The sequence below is a fragment of the Athene noctua genome, chromosome 1, assembly GCF_965140245.1.
Source record: "Athene noctua chromosome 1, bAthNoc1.hap1.1, whole genome shotgun sequence".
Taxonomy (NCBI): Eukaryota; Metazoa; Chordata; class Aves; order Strigiformes; family Strigidae; genus Athene; species Athene noctua.
Genome location: NC_134037.1, coordinates 62,804,398 through 62,823,639, shown reverse-complemented (window position 1 = coordinate 62,823,639; position 19,242 = coordinate 62,804,398). Strand labels below are relative to the sequence as shown.

The 19,242-nt window shown below is 39.3% G+C and overlaps 1 protein-coding gene across 8 annotated transcripts in view; it reads right to left on the bottom strand.

Annotated features, from left to right (window-relative positions):
* Positions 1 to 19,242, bottom strand: part of L3MBTL3 (L3MBTL histone methyl-lysine binding protein 3) — an 88,385-nt gene that overhangs the window by 54,640 nt on the left and 14,503 nt on the right. For all 8 annotated transcript variants that reach the window (XM_074896298.1, XM_074896299.1, XM_074896297.1 and 5 more), the window contains 5 exons: positions 10,895 to 11,006; positions 6,992 to 7,151; positions 5,849 to 5,987; positions 4,290 to 4,374; positions 1,887 to 1,978 (listed from right to left, as the gene is read on the bottom strand). In XM_074896298.1, coding sequence (XP_074752399.1) covers positions 1,887 to 1,978; positions 4,290 to 4,374; positions 5,849 to 5,987; positions 6,992 to 7,151; positions 10,895 to 11,006 — 588 coding nt within the window. The remainder of the gene's footprint in view (positions 1 to 1,886; positions 1,979 to 4,289; positions 4,375 to 5,848; positions 5,988 to 6,991; positions 7,152 to 10,894; positions 11,007 to 19,242) is intronic.

Below are 19,242 nucleotides of genomic sequence, written 5' to 3'. Positions count from 1 at the left end.
GATAACTTTAATACTACTAAGATTTCAATTTTGTGCATTATTCTCAATATATCACCCAGGGTAAAACTATGACAAACTTAGTACTCACAAATTATCTTTCCAACAAACATTTAAAGATACTTTGTTAAGGAGAGGTACAAGAACAAAATAAGAGTAAAGGTAAAAGGAGTCAGCAAATGAGCAGATGGCAGTCTGAGGATTAAAAATGTTTATGTATGGTCCAAGAATATAGACAAAACCCAAAAGATTACCTCAGGGGACTTGGAGATTGAAAAAAACCAAAATTCAAGTGTCAATAATTCTGTTTTACTGGAGCAATAACAGTTTGTCAGTCACAGCCTAGAAATGGCTCTAAGATTTAAGTATCACGAAGTGGCAAGGACTCTCTGTTATAACTAAGGGTATGAAAAGCCTTAATGAAAAGTACTCCTTATGAACTGGAACAATAAAGAGAAAAAAAACAGTAATTCTCACAATCCAGACAGAAATCAAGGATTCAAAATCAGTAGGGATGTTTGGGATTTTTTTTAACCTTAGTGTTCCCATGGCCTGCTTGTCCACCTGTAAAATAGAGAAATATTACCTGGCCACTTCTGTCTGTTACTAAGAAACCTTTCTCCACTACAAGCTTTAAATACTGCCCACTAAATAAAATCCTAGAGTTAGCAGGGTGTTAAAGACTTTAAAAGAAAATATTAAGTAAGATGCACTGAATGAGAAAAGTACACTGCATACAAAAATAAAGGAAACAGTATGTCATCACATAACTCCAGATTTTACCACCATTTGCAGTGCCCAGAAAGGCTGGTATGTACCTGTGTGCCTCAAAAGCATTTCATGGAACTTCAGACAGGCAGAGCAACACGGCGTAAATCTACCTTCCAAACAGAGACACTACTTATCCAGACTGTTTTCTTGTTAATTTTTCAACCAGTATACAGCACAGGGGGATATATATAAGGATGATCGGGTAACTGTTCTTGCACCTACAAATCTATGGACTCTGTACATCGCAATCCTAGTTCTTTACTTTGTACCTCAGTAATGTCTAAAAGCACCAATTAAAAATCAGCATCACATGCATATGTAAGCTGAAAAGATAATCCCTGCACAAAAGATTTAATAGTTGGAAGTATAAAGCAAACAGTAAGAAATGAATGCAAGAAACAGACTACAAGTAAGAACAGAATTATCAAAAAATAATATCAGATATACATAGCAGAAGTACAGCAGCTGAGACATGTTCACATGTTTTGCCAGGTTTTCAAGAGAAGAGAACAGCATGGAAGCTTTGTGGATTTGCATACAGCATTCTCTTCCAAGCAAGAGAGACAGAACTAGAGAAAGCACTGAAATGACAAATGACAAAGACTACCATAGCAGGAAAAGGACAAGCAAGAGATGATGATGTGACATCCAATCAGAAGGCAGGCAAAAGGGGAACAAGCCAAACTAGTATCTGATGTAGTAACAAAATAATCTTGTCAGCAGGAACTGCAAAAAGGCAATATAATCAAAGCAACAAGCCAAAAGATGACCTTTGTACCACCTTTCTAAACATGTTTCAAGAGAATGATATGGCATGAAAAAACGAGGGTATGTATCAGATTCAGAGATTAGAAAGAAAGGCTAGAACTTGCAGATTTTGGAAAAGTATCTGCTTTCTGTAGTCTCAGTTGACAGCATTCATCTACAACTACAGAATTCTGTGAAAAAGCAGAGAAAGAGCTAATTTCACATGTTCTGACTATCTTGACAATTGCTGACGGATAGCATTATTTTACTCGTGTAGGTTTCCCCCAGAGAAGTGTAAATTCTTCAATTATTTTTTTAAATTGATTTCATGATCTTAGATGGTTGACTGATTTAACTAGAGAAGGCCATACCTCTTTAAAAAGCTTGGTAGGTACCGCAATGGCCTTTTCTTCCTCCAGATAGGATGCCCAACACCATGCTTGCCTTCCTTTAGAGGGTACAGCTGTAGAGAATCACACAACAGCAAAAGAATTCCGTAACTGTTAACTTCTCAAGAAAAAAAAACAAACAACACTTTGAAGTTTGTAATATACCTATCTCAAATCTACATTTATTATTTATTTATCAGGACTAATTTCAGGAAAAGAAGTAGCTCTGTTGCTTTAATGGCACCAGGAACATGAAGGTTCCCAGTTCATATGGAAAGGTTTCCAGCAGTTCAGATCTTGATTAGTAACAAGAAAAAGCTCTTTCAGGTAACAAGAACAACTTAGAGTATTTTGCCTCCTTTCCCTTTTTCCTTATTGCTCATAAGAAGCATTATGACATACAATTTTCAAATGTATAAAAAGATGAGTTCAAATCATAAAGCAGTTCAATATTTAAAATTCTTTTTTCCAATAATTTATTTTTCTGGAAAGCATTTTCAGCTGGGTAGCATTTGTGACATGTTTTTTTAATCATGGTTGAAATACTTTAACAGTATTCAGAATGTTTCTAACCTACTCCATCACTTCGTAGTTTGATGTTTCTGGGTGGAGAGGCAGTGATTTAACAGTAATTTCTCCAAGCCAGCAAAACTGTCACCAGTGATTTTTCCCCCCCATCATGTCATTAGCATATGACAGAAACCTCCAACTTCAGGTTTTTTCAAATAGTATGAACCCTCACATACTTGCATAGTAATTGTAATACTGGCTACAGTCCATCTTAATATTGGCTACAGTCACATCAGTGAGTAACAGTTTTTAGGCCTTGAAAATAAGGCACTAACTGCACTATCAAAAGCCAGGAACTACAAAAACAGATGGCTTGTGAGGCTGGCCATGGATCTATCTACTTTCATACACCTCCACTCTGCTCTACTGATCTTCACCTAAAATGCCTCCTCTGCACAGGCAGCTTAGCATTTCAGACCATAAGCTCATGCTGCCAGGAGGATTCCTCACAGTCAACGGTATGATTCTGGTCTGATTCTCCTGACTGTGGGCTACTCACAAGAGAAATTAGTCCTTTAAGTAACAGTCTGGTTAAGCATATTTATGATTAAAATATGAGCCATAACAACAGCAATGCCAAACTTGCCTGAAGAAAGCTGATAATGTAACCAAAAGATAACAAATTTCAGAATGAGAGCAATTGCTCAACACTACTAAAGCAGATTCATTTTATTTGTGATTTACCCAGTTTTTATGTATTCCATTTTAGAGATGTGTTGCTCAGCACAACAATGCAGAGTTATGTGCTTGGTTCTGAATATAAATTAGTCTTTTATACCAAGTCTCTTGTGCTGAACTGACATTTTTCCAAAAAAACCCAAAAAACAACAACCAACCAGAAGAAATCTGTACAGCTCATTCTGTCAGTGGACAGCAGTGATTTTCATAGAGCACTGGCTTTGTGCCTGTATTTCACATGCTTCTTATCACCTCTGCTTTGGAAACAACTGTAGAAATTATATTTACATTTCAGGAGTAATTCTATCTCGGGAGGGGGATCTTCCGTAACTTTTAGATGCACCTTCGATCAGTATTTCATCTGCCTAGTGTGCAGCAGAGTTACTTGGAGCTCTGTGCTGATTAGTGGCCCAGCAACTTCTGGTAATGGCTCCCAGTCTACCACAAGAAACGCTTTGGAGGGCAAGATGTAGGTTTGTTCTTGGTGTACCACTGAGTTGCAATAGCTTCTGATTCTCTGATTCTTTCTGAAAGTATCTATCATACAAATAGCTTGAAAAAACAACACTCATTTGAAATACGTTTTATTATGCCTCTTGATGCAGCGTATGTCCCTTTGGACTGATTACAGCAATTATTCCTAAACAGTTCCATAAATGTGTCTATTTCCAGCACACACTGTAGATACAAAATTGATCCCCAAGGAAACAAAAGTAAACCTTCACTTCTGTTTCATACATGTCTTTCAACATCTGGGAACTCAAGAGGCCTGACTCCCTCTTAATACCAGCACTCTTTAGAGGGATGAAAAAAAGCCCTAAAATGTGCATCAATTACCTTTATACTCGCTATACCCTCCTCTCTGCTGCCTGACATATACAAACTGGCTCTTTGTAAAAGGTGATCAATCTCCAAGTGATGGATTTTTTCCCTGTTTTCACTTGGTTCTCTCAGTTCTTCAATCCTTAAAACTTAATTGCTATGAATAACATTGACACTCTCTTTTTACACAATTGAAAAAAAATGTATTTGATAGGGAATACAAATTCAGTGAAAAAATGCTGGCAATTCACACTAAGACATGGATATTACCTAAATAATTGATATTTGAGATTTTTGTTTCATAATCTAACTTACTTTGTTTCAAAACTGTTATTTCCCCTTTTCTTTTTCTCCTGGCTCTCTGTGAGACTCTCAAGATCCTTCCTTCAGGTTTGTCCTCCTAAATTAAAAAAAAGAGTACATTAACCTCATTAGTTCAGAAGTCTAGTAAAGTAAAAATGGAGACATTCAGGGTTTAACTGTGACTTCACTGACACAGCTCTCTGCTATCTCAAACAAACCTGCAGCTGTCTAATAAAAACAAAGCAAGCCATCAGTGACAAATCACAGCAAACACAGTAAAAATGACGGACAGAAGGACTCTCAACACCCAGTACTCAGCCAGCCAGTCTTGTCTAAGCCAGGGACAGATCACAAAGCCTTCAGCAGGCCTGGCTGAGCCAGAGATAAATAGCACTATCTTTGATATGTTCATGCTTCTAAAATAATCTCAAGGAAAACCTCTCACAGTTTTAGTCTGCTTTTTTCAAATGTGTGATTGCTTTATTAAATATAAAATAGCACTGATCCTTTTTATTTATTTCATTGTTTGCATATTAACAGTTTTGTTAACACCTGAATAGCTGAAGAGTAAGTATTCACTTGGGAGAGCAGATGCAAGAAGGCAAAGAAGGTGTCCCCTGACTTTTGCTAAGATACGGCTATACAGAGAGCTACAAATTCCCTTCTGACAACTCTAGTGTCTTCAGCCTTTTGACAATTCAGCAGTTACAGAGTACTCTCCTTCTCCCTCAAAACTGTGCTCCTCTCAGGAGTGTCACAGTTATTGGGAAGAAAACAAATATTATAGGAAAACAAACATTACAGGAAGGCATTTAAAAAACCAAAAGGTGCTCCAAAGCACATTACACTGCAACACAAAACAAAACCAAATCTTTAGCTATGATTTCCTAAAGGCAAATTACACTAAGAAAAACGAAAGTATTCTCTTCTTAACTGTAATGTAGATTTCTCTGTACATAAATTATTTGTCTATAGTAATTTATTCATGTGCAGAGTAACAAAGTAACAGGTGTTGGGAAATATGTACTCCTATTTTTCTATGCTGAAAACATAGCAAGTCTAGGTTAGTATCATTTTTCTTTAAAATTCTTTTTGTTCTGTTCTTAAAATTCTTTTTGTTCTGTTCTATGAAAAAAAATTTTCACAGAAAGAGTGGTCAGACAGTGGAATAGGCTGCCCAGAGAGGTGGTGGAGCCACCATCCCTGGATGTGTTTAAGGGTCGTTTGGATGAGATGCTGGGGGATATGGTGTAGGGGAGAACTTTGTAGAGTAGGGCGGATGGCTGGACTCGATGATCCCAAGGGTCTTTTCCAACCTGAATGATTCTATGATTCTATGATTCTAAAAAAGGAGGGAAAAGAGACAAAAAACAGCTCTTATGAGTTCATTGTCATAATTACAATTTACTGATGAGGCATAATCAAATTGGTAAGTGAATCCACTACTTATTGTGGCTCTGAGAGTGATGCTGTCACTTCTTTTTGTAGAATGCTAAAGTTACTGACATAGCAATATAAGGCAAAAATCCCACTGAAATACTTGCAGGAATGGGTTTATGATGCATACTAACAGTTTCATCAGGATTCTCTTTCTTCTCCCCATTATCCCTGGATTCTTCTTTGAGAGGTAACTTTGCTTTTCTTTTACGAATGCCTTTGGAATCATCTTCCCCATTACATTCCACACTGGGCTTTTCCTCCTTTGGTTCTCTAGTACAAGAGTAACACAATGACACAAAGCCAATATTACTTCACTTCTCATGTTCATAAAACAAGTAAAAAATGAATAAATCTGAAGGTCAAGTGTTTGTAGGTCCCAGGGTACTATACCAAATGCATTCTTAGAAATACTGCTGAAAATTACATCTGTCAAAAGAATCAATCTGAAAGACACACAATAGCAACTGCAAAGGGAAAGCTGTCAGCTTACACTGAACAAGTTCTGCATGTTTTAAACAGTGTGTCTTTTCTCATGTACCATCAAGTCTCACAAAGAAGTAAACTGTGAAATATTTAGGACTGCAGGGCAGTTTACAGAGAGGAAAAAAGAGGTAATTGTTATTTAATCCAATTGGAGAAAGCTGGTATGTGACTGTACAAATTGCTAAACAAGCAATCAGAACAGAAAATTCTAAAGCAATTAGCTAAAAATGAAGGAAAATGAACAGAGTCATAGATGTTAAAAACTGCCATAATGCAGTAATATGCAATACAGAATGGACATACTAACACAAACCTTCTTTTATGATGAGATGAACTGCACTAGCTAAAAGAAAAGGAACTGAGAAACTACAGTATGCTCGTGTTTTCACTCACTGTCATCTATAACACAGATCTTGCATTTAATTATAATAAACTTACCACACCAACCATCTCATTACTGATTATCTTAATTTCAATGATTATGAAACAGGGTGGGAGTCTGACACTGATTCATGCATCCCATAGAGTGTTTTACCACTTGCATCTGACAGCAGAACACAGCACACTGGACAAAAAAGACTGCCTTCAACACCAGTGTTAGACAAAACCAAACACTGTTAATGCATTTACATGAAAACAGTAAAAAAACATCATAAACCAATGGAGAGTCACCAAGGCATGGCTGCTTAGGATCTCCCTTTGGCCCACCATTAATGTTTTATCCCACCACTTTTATCTCAAGCTGCATTTATGCCAAATTCTTTGTTTCTATGCTTTATAGTAGCACCTACTTGTTTTTTACTTGCTGGGCACATTTCTGGCTGCAAAATTTCCCTTCAGGAACAAATTCTTCTATGGTACCATAGCGGTAACAGTTTTCACAGAAAACAAGTCCATCCATTTTTGCAGTTTCCTTCAACCTTGTGGGTATCCCTGTCTTTTCTGAAAAGGCTGCACAATGAAAAAAGTAACTTCACTTAGGTAGAGGTGATACATTTCCAACCATCCTCAGCAGGCCTTGCCAAGCAAACAGAAAAACAGAAGTCACATCACTCTTGTTAGAATGAAGAACTGGGAGTTAGTGCCTGTATGGGGTCCATATTCCTGACAAACAAGTTGGGTTTTCATATTGCAACACAAGAGGGGAATCCATCTATTTCATGCCCCTGTCATCAGTGGCACATCGACACTGCTTTATGTGGCTACTTGTGGAAGGAGTGAATTTTGTGACAGGCACCACACTGACTGCCCACAGAGTCAAGACTGCATGGAGACCATCACCTCACCTCCTGCTGATATGCCTCATTTTGGACCTGTATATATGGTCATTCATGAAAACGGTTGAGGGGGCAGTTATCTTTCAACAGGTGAATGTATTTCTGGAAGTAAATCACTGACTACATTCTACAGTCTCACAGCAGCAGCTATTGCTCAACCTGAGGTCTACCAGAAGTAAAAAATCACCACTTTGTAACAAAGAAATTTTCAAATACTGAGTTATCCACTAATCCTAAGCTACAATTTTCTCACAAGAGGCGTGTAGCCTAGGAGAGGATGCCGTTTCTTTCACTCACAGGCAAGTATTAAGTACTGTCAAGTTCTCCAGCTTCTAGAGCAGGTCACTGACTTTAGACCCCTCTAAAAGGCAAATTTCAAGTCACAAACTATTTCTTTTGCTTGAGCACTACACTGTCTTTGAAAGTGGAATCAAATGAACTCTTGTGTGCATACTATCTCCACTAGAAGAATATATAATTTATGTGCTACATATACACTCCAGCATCACTGGTGGTTCAAAACAATTATTTCCTCTCACAATGGAGAATTTTAGCAATATTTTTATCTTTTGGGACCAATAAATTACTGAAAGACAGTGTAAGGTAGTAGTAGCATGCTTACTTGGTATGTTTATGTGTCCATAAACACACTTTAATTCAGTAGCAACATTTTAGAGGTTTTTTAGGTTTTCCAGACTGTAGGGGATGAAGTTGTATGCTTTACTGCAGATAGCTGTGATCTCTTTGTCTAAGGAGAGTCTAAGTACCTGTTGTGCTACTATGCTATCACACTGCTGCCACTCTCATCACAGACTTGAATCTTGAATAACTACCATTGCCTTGGAGACAGACCTACAGAACAGAGTAGCTGTGGTCTATCTGAAGCTTCAGACTTTGCAGCTGAGGCCCAAACTACTCTATCACTGGTGTGAAAGTTTCACCTATTCATAAAAGTCACATGACAATTAAGAAACGGTGGGGGAGTAGCAAAGGAAAACTTCCACTGATTTTGCTTATCCTGCTTATACTGATGAGTATTACACCAAAACTTTGAAGTCTGCTTTTCAAAGGACTTACAGAATGCATAGTTTAAAAGAAAATTGATAAAATATCAACAAGGAAAAAGAACTAGGTACTTGTAAGCAATCGCAAAACCAGTTGCGATATTCTCTTTCACACTACTCCATCATAGCTGGAGTCAATGTATCAAGATTTCAGTTAAGTGTATGAAGATTGAAAAGTTGTGGCAGACTGGTGAAGTTCCTGCTGCATAGGAAAGGGGAAATATAAACCTCATCTTTTAAAAAGGATATAAAGAACAATCAGGTAACTACAGGACGGTCAGTCTCACCTCTGTGCCTGACAAGATCATGGAGCAGATCCTCCTGGAAACTATACTCAGGGACATGGAAAATAAGGAGGTGATTGATGACAGCCACCATGGCTTCACTAAAGGTAAATCGTGCCTGACAAATCTGGTGGCCTTCTACAGTGGGGTTACAGCACTGGTGGATAAGTGAAAAGCAACTGATATCATCTACCTGGACTTGTGCAAAGCATCTGACACTGTCCCACACAACATCCTTGTCTCTAAATTGGAGAGACATGGATTTTACAGGTGGACCACTTGGTGGATAAGGAATTGGCTGGATGGTCACACTCAAAGACTTGCAGTCAACAGCTTGATGTCCAAGTGGACAGCAATGACGAGTGCCATTCCTCAGGGGTGGGTGTTGGGACTGGCGCTGTTTAATATCTTTGTTGGTGACATGGACAGTGGGTTGAGTGAACCCTCAGTGAGTCTGCCAACAACACCAAGCTGTGTGGAGCGCTCAAAACGCTGGAGGGAAGGGAGATGCCAGCAGAGAGACCTTGACAGGCTGAAGAGGTGGGCATGTGCAAACCTCATGAAGTTCAACAAGGCCAAGTGCAAGGTCCTGCACATGGGTCAGGGCAATCCCAAGCACAAGTACAGGCTGGGCAGTGAGTGGATTGAGAGCAGTCCTGTGGAGGAGGACTTGGGGGTATTACTGGATGGAAAACTGTGTGTGAGCCAGCAATGTGTGCTCATCGCCCAGAAAGCCAACCGCATCCTGGGCTGCATCAGGAGAAATGTGGCCAGCAGGTTGAGGGAGGGGATTATTCCCCACTACTCCACTCTTGTGAGACTGCACCTGGAGTACTATGCTCAACTCTGGGGCCCCAAAAAGAGGAATAACATGGACCTGCTCGAGCGGGTCCAGAGGAGGGCTGCAAGGATAATCTGGGGGCTGGAGCACCTTCCTTATGAGGTCAGGCTGAGAGAGTTGGGGTTATTCAGCCTGGACAAAAGAAGGCTCCAGGAAGACCTTATAGCAGTCTTCTAATACTTAAAGGGGGCTACAGGAAAGATGGCGAGGGACTCTTTATCAGGGAGTGTAGGGATAGGATAAGGGGTAATGGTTTTAAACTGAAAGAGGGTAGATTTAGATTAGATGTAAGGAAGAAATTCTTTCCTGTGAGGGTGGTGAGACACTGGAACAGGTTTCCCAGAGAAGCTGTGGCTGCCCCCTCCCTGGAAGTGTTCAAGGTCAGGTTGTTCAGGGCTTTGAGCAACCCTGTCTAGTGGAAGGTGTCCCTGCCCATGGCAGGGGTGTTGGAAATGGATGATCCTTAAGGTCCCTTCCAACCCAAACCATTCTATGATGCTATGATTCTCTGACTCTATGATTTTCAGAATTTATGACCATGTAAACAAACTTTCCTTGAACTAAAAAGGTGCTTCCTTACATCAGTATTTTAAATCCAGGAAAGACCTTATTTGGTAGACAGATACTACAACTATTAGAATTTTATAATTCAAGATAAATTTAAATGGTTACTACATCCTAATTTTACTACCGTTAAGAAAACATAGTCAGCAGGAGTAAGGCAACAGTGCAGACATACATTGACATTGGTGGTAGCAGCTGATCAACAGCCACTGTCATGTGAAGGCATTTTACAGTGAACGGCACTTCACTCACAAATGAACTGTAGGTGGTTAGTAAAGTCTGTGGGCAGTCTGGAGAACCAGCTCAACAAAAATAACATCTAAAAAATTCTCCAAAATTTCAAGTAAAAAATGGACTATTTTTCAAATTAAATAGCAGGAAAATACTGATTCTAAACTTAGAAAAAATTACTGTTAGAAGAAAATGTGACTGCAATTGAACTTCAGATGTTTAACAGTGGAATTATTTCCTTTTAACTTAAAATGCATTTATTTTCATACTTATTCATGCCCCAAGAAACAAGTAACAACATCAAAGATACTCTGTGCATTAAGGCAAGTAAGGTGGTTTTTTTTTTTATTTTGGGGGGCAATCTTTAAGAAAAATTGATATATTAAACAAAATACAGTCTACCACAGAAAATGTTTACCACCTCTTAACTGACCTTCTTGAGCAGTTGGAACCATCCAGGTTGTGGTAGCAGTTGCCTTTTTAACACTTTCCATCTCAGTTTCATCTGTAATCACTTCCAGGGCCCCAAATTCATTCACTCTAAACTGTAAGACAAAACAAATGGCATATAGTAAAAATTTACTAATACTCTCTCATGGAGTCTTCTTGTATACACCAAGATAGTTTTTACATGGTGTCCTCACCACATTATCTAATTTCTACGTATTTCTGCTTATCCCCAAGAAATTGGCAACAAGCCTTTCTTGTTTCTATCAAGCAAAATGAAACTCATTTTGTTATCTCAAAACACAGATTTGCAATACATACTGATACAGATGCATCCACATGCAGACCGACATCTAACTTACAGACAAGAATCAAAAAATCGTAATAGAAATTCATGGGAAAATCTCCAAACTGTATGCTTTTCGTTGCCAGCAAGAGGAAAAGGAAACGTCAAATACAAGTGCTTCACAGAGTACAGAAATTTCAGCATCCTCCAAAAACACAGTACCTCTCCACTGTAGAGTGCACATAAACAAACATCTCAAGGCAGTTTATGAGCTGTTTAATTACATGCTGAACGTGATATTGCTGTCAGCCAGAAGCAAGACTCAACAATACCCCACATGCTGTGCTTACACAGGAGCACCGCGAGTTATATCCATCCTGCTGCCAGCAGAAAAGCGTCTTCCAAATGCTGTAATGATTACAGCACTACCAGATGAAAATAAACTTCAGCTTCCCAGTCACTATTTGGTTTTCAGGCCTAGCTGGTTACATGGGTTGAACTCAAGGCAGCATTTTGTCCATGACAGTCTGCTCCGAAGGGGTGTAACTCTCGGGGCTTTGTCACAGAGGACACGTCTCTAACTGTGAAGTTCTCTCACCAACGGACATCAACAGGAAAAATTATGCCTGAGAGTCTTTCAAAGCCCCCCAGCACCCACCTGAGAGAATATTCCTTCAGGGCAGTAGCATGAAGCCTATTTCTGTTTCTCTTGTCAGGCAACTTTGCCTTGGGAAAATGAGAAGGGGACCAATTGCCTGGCACTACACTGATCTTCTCTATGCCTCCAGAGGCTGCAGGATGAATCACTCCCACTCACTTTGGAACCAGCTATGGTATAGTACCAAAACCAAGCCATCCTAACTGAAAGCAAAGGTGAGCCCCCTGACATACATACAACAACAGTGTGCCTTCACTGATACAGTCCATCCAGTCTCAGCATTTGCAAAGAGCCACCAGATCCTAAGGAATGCGAGCAGCTCAGAAATAATAAGCTGACGGGAGGGAGAGGAAGAAGAGGAGAACCTCACACAGTCGTATGACTTCTGGACCCCAGATTTTTACTTGTGACTAGCCACACCCACAACAGATACGCAGCGTGGACAAACTGCTGATAAATCCGTCTTGGACTGAAAGACCAGGAGTTCAGCTTTGAAAGGCAACCAAATGCAGTAACATCACCCGCTCACACTTCAGTTTGGGGACAGACATTCATGCTGTTCCAGCCAAAGAAAAGCAGTGGAGTTACCATTCAGAAGAGGATCCTTGCATCTTATGTGCCCAGCCTGGTTCCTATTTTGGTTAAGCTCATTTTTGCTATGTGTGCTTTGCTGCCAAGAGCTCTAACTCTGCAACAGCTGGCTCAGCAAGCAGGTCATGATCACAGACTAAAAGACAGTGCTGCAGCCCACCAACCAACAGACAGATCACAGAGAGGTTACTGACCAACTTCTGGAAACACTCTCCTGTACCTTCATACAGTATCAGTTGGAACATCCACACACCAATGGAATTTCTGAACAGTTCAATTAATACCTAGGAGTCTTCTGCAATATCCAACTGATGTTCAGCCCTGACACTATACATATGTTCTTCCTTCACCAGGGCTTCCTGGGGTATGCAAGGATGTCACCCTACCTAGTGCAGCAGACTGCCAGCTCTTCTGGCTGACTGACAGGTATCAAACAATGAAAGACAGATGACTGCAGCAAAGCTGCTCCCAGCTACCCTTTCACTGAAGGCTGTTCATGGCAACCAGAGCCAAACCATTAAGGAAGCAGCTCTTCCGCAGCTGGGCCACCACACCAAGATGGGCTCAGCGTTGGACAGTAACCACTCGCTATTTGCCTTAGCGGGCAGGAGGGCGCAACAACGCTACCAGGCCGCTGCCTCCTCTGACCTCTGTATCTCCTGGTTTTGGCAGCAGCCTCCCCTTTGTCAGTGTCAGAGGCCCCCAACTCCTGTTCCAACTCAAACTTGAAGCAGGTAGGCCTGTTTCTGCTCACTGCTTCCCCAGCTATAGCTTCAGTGTTACTGTGCATGCTGAGCTCTCCATAGCTAACTGGAAAAATGCCTCAGACCTGGGGAGTTGTACTCTGGTTTTAATTGGGGAGGAAAAGCAACAAAAAACTTGTGACAGAGGTTAACTGCTTAAAAATGGGATAAATAGATGTACAGAGCAGCATGCTACATAAAGCCATCACAGGATAAGAACTGCCAGAGCAATGTGCCAGCTAGTGTCTACTATTGGAAGCATGACAAAAAAGGATCTAGATTAATGGTGGGTTATGTGTCTATGAAAAAATTCAACACTTTTGTAAGCTTCTTCTACTTATAAAGTAGGTGACAAAAAAAACTAAAGGTAAAGGTTCTGTCATAATATTCCCTCTAGTTTTGGTGATCCAAGCTAAAATATAGTAAAAGCATTCTTCCCATATACTTCCCTAGGTGTCTTGACAGTCTGGAAGTTTGCAGCAAGTGATACAGAGGGAAGGAAAAAGTGCCATTGAGCTAACTTCTGAGGATGGACCCACAGCTTTCTGAGAAGTAAAAATTTAACTCACAAAACTCTTTCAGTAATATATAAATTTGCATTGGATGAAGGGATTTTCCATAAACCTGCCTTCATTAAAGTAAACAGTAAAATTCCCATTAATGGAAACAAAGTCAGGCCATTATCAAATACTTTTAAAATAATCTCACAAAGAAGCCTGCTTTTTGCCACTTCAGTGTTTGAAAGAGAATAAATTATAAAGCTTGCTGGGTGTGTATTTAATCCACTTGACTTTTGTCAAATGTCTATTTGCAAATTTTAAGTAACCTCTTAGAAGATAATTCTCTATCCCATCCAGTAGAGCCAATCATCTTAAAAGAGCAGAAGGCAAAGAAGAGAAAGAAACCTCAACAGCTTTCATGAGCAAATCCACTGTAAGATAAACATGAATTAATATACCATTTGGGTAGAAAATTTAACTTTCAAACTTTCATGTACAGGTGAGCAACAAGAGCAAAAATACACATTTTCAAGTTACTGCAGTCCTTTTAACACAAATATAAAATAAACTGAGCTGGTAGGATGAGTTCAACTGTTGGTGGGTAAGTATATAACACAGAACTTACTTAGCTGCCTTTTTTAGCAGTTTCCACAAGGATCAATAGAGAATTAAACAGCAGCTTCCATCTAAACATCATTACAGATTCCTTCCACTCGGAGCCAAGATACATTTTACACACTCCCAGGAAACGATGCCCTGATATATCAGGATTTCATTTTATATGACCGTTAATTTAATCCCCAGGAATATTTTAATATTAATTCAACAAATAAAGAACACATTGAGGGAAATGAAGACTTAAATAAATAATAATCAAACATAAATACTTTCTGAACCATTTTTGTCTGTCTACATGCTAAATTCTTCTACAGGGATCAAAACTACTATCAATAAACATTTTTTTAAAAATTAAAATTGCATTAAAATTTACACAGGACTGTCACAAGTACTGTAAGTCACTGACATGAAGCCTTTGCTTACTGCAGGCAATAGTGTCATACAAAGTATTTCATAAATGTTTGAGCTGCAATGGAGAAGCGGATAGATTTTCTGTTACTAGTGCCTCTACTGAAAGTCCATTCCTGAATGTCTGTCTTGAGAAACCTTCTTCTAACTTTTCATTTACATCTATTCATAGTCAGTTTATACCCATCTGTTCTCAACCCAACATTACCCTGCGAATTACACAGCTCTAGTAGGCCAGCACAAGGAATTATGTACCCCCAAACTTGATTTTATTAGGTGAAGCACAAGATCCTTCTGTTCTTATGAAAATGGTACTCCTACTCCAACAGCCCATCATTCTTTGCTCACCATGTGCTGGGGTCAACCATGGAAATTCACTTTTTCTCAGTGAACATGACTAAGCATAACACTGCAGGTGGACTTCTGCTGTCCCTCCTCCAGTGGCTTTAGGACCTTTCCATTTCTAATGGAAGTTCTTTGCCTTATCATGCAGGCTGGAAGGCACTCTAGTTTTATGTGGGGGGAATTATATGTCAGAAGGGCTTTCAGTTCTATTTCTCCACATTTCACAAAAATACTCTGTGTATTTGTCACTGTGGGATAAAAATAAATTTGCAAACAATACAAAATGTCTACCGTGTTGCAGATTAATTCTTAGAAACTCAAACTTGTTGCGAAGAAATATATACAACCTAGTTTCAAATTAAGTTCCCACTGTAGACTGTGTTTAACTGAGAGCAATAAAGATCAGACTATCTTCATTTGTTGTTACTTGTGCCTTTTAAGTGTACATGATCTCATCAGTACCCACAGAGATCAAACCAGAATAAAAGCTGCTATTGTTTCATGCAAGGTGAAAATATTGTTTGGGAGAACAGGCAGAGAAAAAAAAAGAATAACTGAAGTGTAAAGGACAAAAAAGAAGAAAAAACCCCACACATCTTAACACACAGCTTTAAAATAAATTAGAAGAAACAGACAACACTACCATCTACTGGGCAAGATAAGGACAAAGATTTCATTGCAATTAAGACAATTGTTGCTACATTCTGAAAGTAACTTCAGGAACAAAGCCTATCTTGACCCCACAACAGTGTGATTGTGGACTAGCTCAGAAGAAACCTGCAAAATTTATGTTATTCAAAATAAAAGGAAATTGAGTAAACTGCTCTTTATGCCTATGAAGTAACTAAACTTAAAGTAGCAGAGTTATACAACAGTCTGTCAAGAGGACAGACACCTGGGACTCCAGAGATACAAGCCAAAGAACTACACTCAGTGCTCTGGTTAGCACACAGTTATCACAATTCTTGATTTTAATCAGTGTTTAATCAGTGATTTCAGCGGGACTGCTCAGATATATCAGAGCCTTTCTGGCATCTTATAGCATCTCCTCTCTTTAAAGCAAAGGAATTGCTTATAGACTTTGGATTGTCCAACCACATCCTGCTACGCGCCAAACTATTTTTTACGTATTATTTAAGTTGAATAAGTTAGTAAATGCCAGAACTTGTCCATTCAACCATTCTCCTCTTCTGTGTGTGTGAGATACAGTCTCTACATGCACAATCACATACTACTTTTTCCACAGAACCCCTGCCCCAGGCAGGGGCTGGATAGCATTCAGAAAATGAGGCAGCTGTTGGGTATTTTTATACTCTTTCTTCAAGCGGTAAAGTCAGTCTTATTTACACAGTTTGAAAGTAGAATTACTGTTTATTTTCTTTAAAAAATCCCACCGAAATAACAAAGAGCATGTATCTAAAAAAGCTTTAGGCACTCTAGCAATTACTGTTACAATGCAGTGCAAAGTAATTCCTGAAACAAAACCTCTGTTCTCAGCCACTCACAAAAGAAAATAAAAATATCTCTTTCTAGCTCTTCATTCTTCTGACTACTCTGCTCCCAGTTTATTTCAAAGTACTCAGTAAGCATGTGACCCCTGACACTTGCCCGGTCACAAAATTTTGACTCTTTCAGGGATGCAGAAGGTTAGGGGAACACGTCCCTGCACCTGACTAATCCCTTTCTTTAATGACAAGAAGCGATCCCACCATGCTCTGCAAGTACGGCAAAGACAAACAACTTAAGCAGGATCCCAGGCTATTTAGGGCTCCCTAAATCATAATCAGCAGAGATTAAATTCCACCCACAACCAAGGGGCAGGGCCAGACACACCACACCCCACACCCCCCCCACTGAAATGATGCTGTCTGCAAGGAAGTCAAGCACTTCAAGCAACTTCAATTGATTTTAAGATGCTTCAGTAACACTGCAATAGGCTAATCGTGAAGTAACGAAGAAGAGAGAACAATCTGCGTCCAAAAGGAAATGTTTTTCCTATCTGAGTAGACACAAACAGGAAAGGATTACTATCAAATTACAACCTTTCAAAAAAAAAAAAAAAAAAGGAAAAAAAAAGGAACATTCTTTCATGACTTCTAGACTGAAAGCTGAGGTATCATCAGAAAACATATATACCTTTAGCGAGAGAGACTGACATTTCCCCAGCAAACTGGTGATACCTCAGTCTTGTCTGCAGTAATGTTTATCTACTTTATTCTTAGGCACTCCTCAGGCTCTTTCAATCCCCTCCCTCTGGCCTGAGTGTTCAAGAATGATCTTAGTACCACAGGGCTTCTCAATTATTTCTCTCCACTGCAAACTCAGTCTGCCTTATTATCTCCACTTGAGTAGGAAATTGCAGCTAAACAGACTTTCTTAAAGTGACACATAAATCAGCGACAGAGCCAGAAGTCAAGGCCTGCCAAGATGACGCTTATTGATCCAGAAGCTGACCTACAAAGCAACCCTGGCTTCGAATTATTTCGGCCAGAATACTTCTAAATACCAAACACTAATGTCTCATGGGGAACCCAAGCAAGTGACAAATAAAAAATGAATGGCTACCTGCCAAAGTTTTGGTTCCAGTGAGTTGTTCAGAACCGCGCAGGGAGGCTGTGGTAGAAGCAAGTGCAGCACTAAGCTTTCCTGTGTGGGATTTACCACCTGCATTAATCATGAAACTATTCCTTTTCCTTCCTGAAATCCTGTGTCCAATTATTTACAAGTCTAACAGCATCTACAGCAAACGACACAGTAGATTTTGCGGTAAAATAGCATGGGATCACTTAAGTGAAGACGCTACCATGACTACACATGAGGAAGCCCAATTAAAGATCCAAAGACAAACCTAAACCAAGTATTTCTTGGCTTTGGAGTTTTAGCAGTTTCAATAGTGAAATTTCCTTTTTGGTCTTTCTTTTTTAAAATAAAGTAAAATCATTTTATGACAATGCAAAGTTTTAATAGGAAATCTATGGTGATGAAGCACAGCATGACTAGTTTATTACATGAGATTGTAACAGAAGAAAGTTACTTTCACATGGAAAAGACCAGGCCACTCAGAACATATGCTGTGGCTCACATGTGGTCAGAGAAAGTCTATTTTGCTTTGCTTTCTCGTCCCTGTACCAGCTTCCCTAAAATGAATCTATCTTCTCTCTGGAATAACGCCTTCCTGGTGCAGGCAGTGATTTCACCAGTTCCTAGTAGTCGATGCTTCCCATGGACACTCTCAGAGACTCTCCCCTGAGGGACAAATGCCTCCCCAGATTCAAAGCGCAGCACATGCCACTGTGTGAGGACAGGAACAGCTTCGCACTAAAAAAGCACTGTACTTAGTTATCGAGGGAAACAAAACCAGTATTTCTGACATATAACCATGCGAGAAAAAAGTTGTTTTCAAATATTAATTATCTCAAGCAAGCCTGAACACAATTTCAGAACGAGGAGGTGGAAGGATGCACTTTACTGCCTTGAGTTGCTGCACCTATGCATCCAGAAACACAACATGATGAAGCACTGTTACCTTCTTTACAGCGTGGCTGGAAATACCAAGCATGACTGACCATTATTCCACCATTCATGTTCCACTATTGTAGTTGGTTTCCTACAATATTAGCCGCCCAACTTTATTTATAGGTTAATTTCTCCATCATCAAATTTATTTATATTTTCTTTTCTGTTCAAGCACAATATGCAAGCTGAAAATAATGACCAAAATTCTGTCCATGTAGTATATAACACCTCACTTTCCCAACACAAGCACTAGAAAACTCATTACGAAGTACTTCATAAACTTCTGTCACTGCAGTAGGAAGTGACTGTAAATTATTACAGCTTTTCCAATTTAATGAGTACATTTAAATCTTGAAGTGATGGTGCTACTGTCTGCACTCAGCACAGAGATTTTAAAAAAAAAAGAAAAAAAAAGAAGAGTATTTCACATTTACATTCATAACATGCAGAGTAACTGGTAAGCACTGATGTTTTTCAGATGAGCATACATTACTTAGCCTGCCACATGAAGGCATTCTGTAATTTGTAAACTATTTTAAACTCTACTGGAATTTAGTTTTCTGTTTTATTTAAACATCTTGAAAGAACTAATAAACAATGTTAAAATTTTTGTTCTCAGTCTTCAGTGTATCATACTAAACAATTTTTAATTCTCCCTATCCCCTGTAT